Source organism: Oncorhynchus gorbuscha, linkage group LG12 (genome assembly GCF_021184085.1).
Source record: "Oncorhynchus gorbuscha isolate QuinsamMale2020 ecotype Even-year linkage group LG12, OgorEven_v1.0, whole genome shotgun sequence".
Classification (NCBI taxonomy): Eukaryota; Metazoa; Chordata; class Actinopteri; order Salmoniformes; family Salmonidae; genus Oncorhynchus; species Oncorhynchus gorbuscha.
Genome location: NC_060184.1, coordinates 64,941,795 through 64,950,447, shown reverse-complemented (window position 1 = coordinate 64,950,447; position 8,653 = coordinate 64,941,795). Strand labels below are relative to the sequence as shown.

The window sequence follows — 8,653 nt, the reverse complement described above, 5'->3', positions numbered from 1 at the left end:
GTCCATGATTTGGGGATGGGGATGAGGTGTACTCCTGAATGCAAGCCACAGGTATTAACTTTGGCCCCCACCCCCTTCCGATATCAGAAACAATGGTCCACAAAGGTCGGCTAAGAACCTGCCCATTGGGCACACCGGGTCATTTCAACGAGGATAATTGTGTCATATTAGGTTGAGACGTTGATCAACGAGATTACAACCTGTATTCAACTCAAAAAGACAGCCAAACGTTATTTGAATTTCCAATGTGTCATCAATATGCTTTCAACCATCTACAACCACGATCAAATTCCAATGGGAAAACTATGTCTGATTTTTGGTTTAGATGTCAAACGCCTATCACTGTACTTTCAACCATTTAAAAGCACAGCAGTTCAAATGGGAATACAATGTCAGATATTTTGTTTATTTATAAAACAGATTCATGTCTTATCACTGTGCTTCATCTGGTAGCACACAACCAAGTGACCTGGATTGCAGTTGAGGTGACATGAAAAGTACATGATGCAAGTGATCAATGCCATTCTAGATTCTGCGCAGACTATTAAAGAGATCGTAAAGATCTCCATAGACCTGCAATGACCTATGATGCTATCTTGAACATGCACGCTTCATATGATTATAGAAGAAGTGTATAGTTAACAGTAACCTCAAAATGTGGCCATGGATGTGTTACTCATTTTAAGGTTAAATGTTAAATTAGTTTGAAAGATTTACTGTATACAAAAATAATATGGAATTGTGTTTGGTTGACAACGCAACCAAATATCAACATTAAAAGGCGATGTATCTACTTATTGGATAGTTACATCAGAGCCACTGGCTTAAACTTATTCTTTAACTTTTATTTTTGGTTGAGTTGGAGACATGAATTCAACATATCATTTGTTAACAAGTTAATCGGCTATTTATTGTATTTCAAAAGTGATATTGAATTGTGTTTATTTTTTTGTCAACGCAACCACATATCAACATGTGAAAGACATTTATCTTCTGCTTGGATAGTTCCATCTGTGCCACTGACCTACTCTGGCTTTATTACAGTTTGTCTGCATATGAATCATTGATATGTTGCATTATTATATATGATTTTTCTATGTTGAAATTTAGTCACCCTCAAAACAGCAGGTTGATATTTCCCACGTAGATTCCACGTCACAATACATTGACAAAGTACGTTGAAACACTGTTGATTCAACCAGTTTGTGCCCAGTAGGAGGAGGGGGGTTCGCAGTGAAGGTTGTTTGCGGTGTCTCATGAAACATTATCTTATAAAAAGAGTATGAAAACCAGTGAAGAACAAATTACTCAGTAGAAAATACATTGTATTAATGTGTCCTGGTCGAGAAGAAAGTAATCCTGTGTGTGTGTGTGTGTGTGTGTGTGTGTGTGTGTGTGTGTGTGTGTGTGTGTGTGTGTGTGTGTGTGTGTGTGTGTGTGTGTGTGTGTGTGTGTGTGTGTGTGTGTGTGTGTGTGTGTGTGTGTGTGTGTGTGTGTGTGTGTGTGTGTGTGTGTGTGTGTGTGTGTGTGTGTGTGTGTGTGTGAAAGAGAGTCCTTGACGTGGTGTGTGTGTGTCCTTAGTGTAGACTGTGTTCCCTGAACCTAGTGCCTTGTGTTCCAGGCACCTCATGCAGCAAGAGAGGAGTGTTCAGTGGTCGTTGTTCAGTCAGTAGAGGAACATCCTTCAATGCTGTCTCACTATTGCGTTACTTATTCCGTTTCTTTATTGGTTGGTTTGTTATAGTTGTTCATTCCAGAGAGATTGAACCTGCTGCTGTTTCTCCAGTGCGAGGTCATCATAGTACAGTAGTTGCTCGTTCGAGTGGTGGAGCACATATGGTCCAGAGGAGAATGTGTGTGTTTGTCATTCACTTAGGACGATTAAGTTTTGTGATGTTGTTTCTTGGTTATGTTCACTGGCAAGGTGAGGTGTTGTAACCAGTGATCTCCATGTACACCTTAGTAAAAATACATTTATAAATGCTTTCTGATTGTTTTTAGCAATGTTGTCACCACTGTTATCCACTGGTACTTTAGAACTGGGAGAGGAACAGTCAACAGTACACCCCACATTGCCACGGGAAGTAGGGGTGCTGAAGAAAATTACAAAAATAGTTTTTTTTAAATCACAAAATTAGTGCACTGGGCCTTTACTAGTCCTGTATTGCTCCTCTGCAGCTCAGCTGATTGAGCATGGTGCTTGTAATGCCAGAATAGTGGGTTTGATTCCCGGGACCACCCATACGTAGAAATAATTGCACACATCGCTTTGGATAAAAGCGCCTGCTAAATGGCATAAAAAAAAGATGTAGATGAGGATTGAGACTGTGAATGTAGTCTGGGATTAGGAGGTAATTAGTTAACAATTAGATTATTACAAACTGTTTCATTAGATTAGGCCGTCATTAGATTAAACTCGTGGTATCATATAAAAATCTGTGTTTCAGAAACAAGGACTTGAAGAGAAGAAGAAAAGCTTCTCTAGTCATCCCTAGTGGTGTGCAGTGCAGTTGAATTCTGTGACCATTGTTTACATATTCAAAAGCGCTGAGAGTTGTCGAAAATGTCTTTAAGTCTTTAAAAGTGTCCCATACACATAATTTCAGTGATACTGCACACACAAGTCCAGTGATGTAGATTTTTTGTTTTTAACTTTAACTTTTGGAGGTGTGACCCACCAGAACCAATGGAAGAGTTGTTTAGAGCTCCTATCACTCTCTTTCAAGTCTTTATCATTGTCTGATGCATTTCACAATACACCAGTCCGGCAATGTCATACACACTAGTCCAGTGATGTTGTCTAGTTCTAACCAAAGACATCAAAGTCCATGGCTGCCTCGTCCAGACTTACTTCCTGGGGGCTGGCCCTCGTGTAGCGTTGCCGGGCTTGTTCCTAGGGCGACGGACTGGCACCTTGGAGACAGGGATCCTGGTCCGGGCTGGGGGAGGAGCTTGGGTGGGTGTGTCAGAGGGAGGAATGGCTGTGAGGACAGTGGAAAGAGCTGATTGGCTCACCGAGTGAGGGGGTGTGTTCTGTCTGACACTAAGAGGGATTTTGGACTCGCGGGGAAGGCTAGTGCTTCCCTTCATCGAGCGAAAAGATGAAGAGGAGGAAGAGGAAGGAGGAGTAGTCTGGGAGGGAGCGCTGCGTTTGTAGTCGTCAGTGGAGAGGGAAGGAGTACTTGTCAGATCTTCTTCCTCCTCCTCTTCCTCTTCATCAGATCTGTACAATTCCTCATTGTAGAGGTCGTACAGCGCGTCGCCAGAGCAACTGTCACGCGATAAACCAATCCTCTGGTTCCGCAGGAAGCCGTCGTCAGGCGTTGCCGTGGGGGTTGCCGAGGGCGTATCCCAATAGCCCTCGTCTCTAAGGGCCGGGACATCCTGTTGGGGCTGGACCTCCTCCTTAGTGTCCTTCTCATTGGGCAAAGAGGTTTGACGGGCAGCATGAGTGGGGAGTTTACTCATCCTTCCTCCCCCCACTAAAGGGATCTTGCTGAGTCCCAGAGACTTGACCTGGGGGGGTTTCCGTTCTGTACCCCTGGGGGGAGCCGGGTGAGAGCTGGGTCGGGGGAGGGCGGGGGAGTTCTCTCCCCCAGAGGGGAGCATGTGCCAGAGCCCCTGCATGTCTGCGTCGTCCACCCCGTCAGGGCTGGCCATCTCCTCGCCACCCCCCATGTAGGCCACCACGCCGCTGCCAGAGGGCTGCTGAATCGGGGCAGAGTGGGAGGGCATCAGCCGTGCCCTGGCTGGGAGGGGGGCAGGGGCGGAAGTGGGGGTAGGGGTAATGCTGGAAGGGGTGGCATGGTTAGTAATGGAGGATTTAGCTGGGGAGCTGCGTACTACCCCTCCCCCACTGCTACTGCTACTACTGGTGACACTTCCTCCTCCTCCATTTCCTCCTCCCACGTTTCCTGCCACCTCCTCCTCTGCGTCTGCGATGATATCACCGCATCCTGTCAGCGAATCAAAGCTCTTGAGCGAGGTGACGTCAGTGAAGAGGAGTGAACAGAGCCGGTCCACTGAGGGTTCAGAGGTGGGGTCACACCGATCCAGAGGGGGGGTGGCCGTTGCTGAGGAAATGGACGTTTTGGTTCTTGAGTGAAAGGCAGAGTGAAGAGGGGAAGGGGATGGTGTATAGGGGAATTCTGACAGGTTTGTCGTCATGGCAGTAGAGTGCGTGAGTGGTGTTGTGGCGTTGTCTGCGGGAGAAGTTCTCGCTGATTCTGTGTTTAGCTCAGCTTCCAAGCTCCCATTATCCTCCTGTGGTGATTGGGGCTGGGGTTCAAGGGTCAGGGTGACATCTTTCACTTCCTCCTTTAGAATCACATCTCCCTCTCTCACCTCCCTCCCCTCAGTTACCCCCACCTCTCCCTCCATCACTCTCTCCTTCCGCCGCCACCTTATACTACTAAAGAAGCCTTTTAAACCCCTCCCCCTGCTTCCAAACCCTGTATTCTCATTAGCTCTCACACTTCCTCGTCTGAGCAGCGAAAAGAAGCTCAGTGATTTGCTGAGAGACCTCACCTGTCCCGCCTCTGATATTCCAGACTCCTCCCCTCTCTGTCCATCTGTCTCCGAGCTTGTTAGTCCATCATGCGTTTTACTCCTGACGAGCTCGTTAGCCGCCCCCACAGAATTCCCATTCACAGAATTCCCATTCTCGGAATTCCCATTCCCATTAGCCTCTTTGTTCCTGAAGGAGAAGAATCTGGCCATTCCGGAGCTGGAGCGTCGTTTTCCAAACAGCTTTAAGGCTGCTTTGTTGATCTTCCCTGGCGGTTGGGGGTCGCATGGGGGAACAGAAGGAGGAGGTGGAGGAGGTTCCACGCATTCTGACTGCACCTCCATCTTCTAGCTATCTCTATCACTCTATTTTTCCTGCTGTTTCCCTCTGTTCCGCTCTCTCTCTCGCTCTCTCTCTCGCTCTCTCTCACTCACACTCTCTCTCTGTCCTGCAGCCTGGTACTCTCTCGCTTCCTCACTGGTTCTATCTGATGCTTGCCTGTTGGTTTTCCCCTCTCTCTCTCTCTCTCAAACACACACACGCAGGGTGCTACTCCTGACTGTATCCATGGCAACTGGTTGGGCTAAGCAGCTTTCGTCAGAGTTGGCGGACTGCCCATGTCTCTCCTCCTCCCTCCCTCTCTCCCTCCCCCTCCACACCCGATCAGCACCATGGCTCCCTCTCTTCTTTTCTGTCCTTTATTTATTCATCTTTGTTCACGCCCCCAGATTAGTTCCTCCCATCAAAGTGAGACATAGAGAGAGACTGACTTGTGCTGCACTACTGTGTGTGGTTGTGTGTATGTGGTTGTGTGTGTGTGTTTGTGTTTGTGTTTGTGTGAGATTTCAATAGTACGTTAGACAGATGAGCTTGTGTTTGCTTATGAATGTGTGACCTATACAGAACTTACATAATAACATGTGTGTATGTGTTCAGAAGTAAACACTTTAAGTATAAAAACTGACCCCCTCAAATCCCACTCAGATGAGAAGACTCAGTTGTGTAGTGTTTTTCCCCATTGCATGTGTGTCAGTGCGTCTGTGTGTGTCTCTCTCTGTGTGTGTCCCTCTCTCTCTCTGTGTGTGTGTGTGTGTGTGTGTGTGTGTGTGTGTGTGTGTGTGTGTGTGTGTGTGTGTGTGTGTGTGTGTGTGTGTGTGTGTGTGTGTGTGTGTGTGTGTGTGTGTGTGTGTGTAGATCTGCTGATCAGTGGAATGAATAGGATAAAGCATGCATATAGATTTAGAGAATTATTTCAGCATTGCTAATGTTCTCAACACACACACACTCACTCAATCACACACACACACCTCCAGTAGAGTTTGGCCTGGCAGTATACAACATATGGCAGTATACAACATATGGCAGTATACAACTAACCCTGTTCCACATGGAGTCAAGGACCATGTGTCCAATGGGAAATGACAGCTAAGAGACAGTGGTCTAACAGTCTCATCTAAAGAAAACTGACTGTTGAAATTGATTTTTTTTGTGTTGTGTATTTGACCCAATGAAATAAATACATACAGTACATGTATAGTACCTGTATATCATACCGTTTTGTTCTGTCTCCCTCCTTGTGTTTCGTCCACAGACTCTGTTTCATTCTCTCCTTCCTATATGAGTACTGCTTATGTGCTCAATCTGTACTATCCTTTTTCTTGTCCTTTTCTATTCCTCCAATCCTCCCTATTTCCCCTCAGCACCCGACCTACTTTTAGCCACTCTCCTCGCTCCTTCCCTCCTCCCCCTCTTCCTTCCTAGTTTTGAGGCACGGGACCCATCTTCCACCTCATTGCTATCAAACAATGTCTTCATTCACAGGCTGGAGGCTACCAACATCCACACAGACACACACACAAAGACAGGTGAGGGCTTCCCCAGAGTGAAGCGCTGAGGTGGATCTCCTTATGCTCTTTCCCAGCCAACTCTATTAGATAGAGCCTAACCAGGCCTGCCTGTCTGTCTACCTACCTTCCTGTCTGTCTGCCTGCATGTCTGCCTGTCTACCTACCTTCCTGTCTCTGCCTACTAGCTTGTCTACCTACAGTACCTACCCGTCTGCCTGCCTGCGAAAATAGTATGTCACTCTCTATCTCTCTCTCGATTGCGTGTTTTTTCACAGGCCTCCTGGGTTGATCTCATCACTAAATGGGACAGTTAGAGGACATTACAGAGTGTTACTGAGTGTGTGCGTGTGTGTGTGTGTGAGAGAGAGAGAGAGGTAACTGTCTATTGACTCCATATTCAGACCAATGACTCAATCCATTGATCGGCTGAAGCAGAGTGGAGTGGATTGTGAGAGTGGTTGGCATGGTAACAAGTATTGGATGGATCAGGCCGTGAATAGCCATGTTATTCATATCTGCCTTATTAGACATCCGTCTGGCCATAGCGGTAAGGACAGATTTGATGGATTTAACAGGTCATATCTGCCTTATTAGACATCCGTCTGGCCATAGCGGTAAGGACAGATTTGATGGATTTAACAGGTCATATCTGCCTTATTAGACATCCGTCTGGCCATAGCGGTAAGGACAGATTTGATGGATTTAACAGGTCATATCTGCCTTATTAGACAGCCATAGCGGTAAGGACAGATTTGATGGATTTAACAGGTCATATCTGCCTTATTAGACATCCGTCTGCCATAGCGGTAAGGACAGATTTGATTAGGTCATATCTGCCTTATTAGACATCCGTCTGGCCATAGCGGTAAGGACAGATTTGATGGATTTAACAGGTCATATCTGCCTTATTAGACATCCGTCTGGCCATAGCGGTAAGGACAGATTTGATGGATTTAACAGGTCATATCTGCCTTATTAGACATCCGTCTGGCCATAGCGGTAAGGACAGATTTGATGGATTTAACAGGTCATATCTGCCTTATTAGACATCCGTCTGGCCATAGCGGTAAGGACAGATTTGATGGATTTAACAGGTCATATCTGCCTTATTAGACATCCGTCTGGCCATAGCGGTAAGGACAGATTTGATGGATTTAACAGGTCATATCTGCCTTATTAGACATCCGTCTGGCCATAGCGGTAAGGACAGATTTGATGGATTTAACAGGTCATATCTGCCTTATTAGACATCCGTCTGGCCATAGCGGTAAGGACAGATTTGATGGATTTAACAGGTCATATCTGCCTTATTAGACATCCGTCTGGCCATAGCGGTAAGGACAGATTTGATGGATTTAACAGGTCATATCTGCCTTATTAGACATCCGTCTGGCCATAGCGGTAAGGACAGATTTGATGGATTTAACAGGTCATATCTGCCTTATTAGACATCCGTCTGGCCATAGCGGTAAGGACAGATTTGATGGATTTAACAGGTCATATCTGCCTTATTAGACATCCGTCTGGCCATAGCGGTAAGGACAGATTTGATGGATTTAACAGGTCATATCTGCCTTATTAGACATCCGTCTGGCCATAGCGGTAAGGACAGATTTGATGGATTTAACAGGTCATATCTGCCTTATTAGACATCCGTCTGGCCATAGCGGTAAGGGACAGATTTGATGGATTTAACAGGTCATATCTGCCTTATTAGACATCCGTCTGGCCATAGTAAGGACAGATTTGATGGATTTAACAGGACAGATTTGATGGATTTAACAGGTCATATCTGCCTTATTAGACATCCGTCTGGCCATAGCGGTAAGGACAGATTTGATGGATTTAACAGGTCATCTGCCTTATTAGACATCCGTCTGGCCATTGCCTTATTAAGCGGTAAGGACAGATTTGATGGATTTAACAGGTCATATCTGCCTTATTAGACATCCGTCTGGCCACAGTCATATCTGCCTTATTAGACATCCGTCTGGCCATAGCGGTAAGGACAGATTTGATGGATTTAACAGGTCATATCTGCCTTATTAGACATCCGTCTGGCCATAGCGGTAAGGACAGATTTGATGGATTTAACAGGTCATATCTGCCTTATTAGACATCCGTCTGGCCATAGCGGTAAGGACAGATTTGATGGATTTAACAGGTCATATCTGCCTTATTAGACATCCGTCTGGTAGCGGTAAGGACCAGGTCATATCTGGAGTCTTGTAAGGACAGATTTGTGGATTTAACAGGTCATATCTGCCTTATTAGACATCCGTTTAGCGGTAAGGACAGA

The 8,653-nt window shown here is 45.9% G+C and overlaps 1 protein-coding gene across 1 annotated transcript; it reads right to left on the bottom strand.

Moving 5' to 3' along the window:
* Positions 1-1,474: 1,474 nt before the first annotated feature.
* Positions 1,475-5,024, bottom strand: LOC123991243 (APC membrane recruitment protein 2-like). The gene has a single exon (XM_046292639.1). It carries the CDS (start codon positions 4,849-4,851, stop codon positions 2,848-2,850), a length of 2,004 nt encoding a protein of 667 aa, XP_046148595.1. The 5' UTR covers positions 4,852-5,024; the 3' UTR covers positions 1,475-2,847.
* Positions 5,025-8,653: the final 3,629 nt, after the last annotated feature.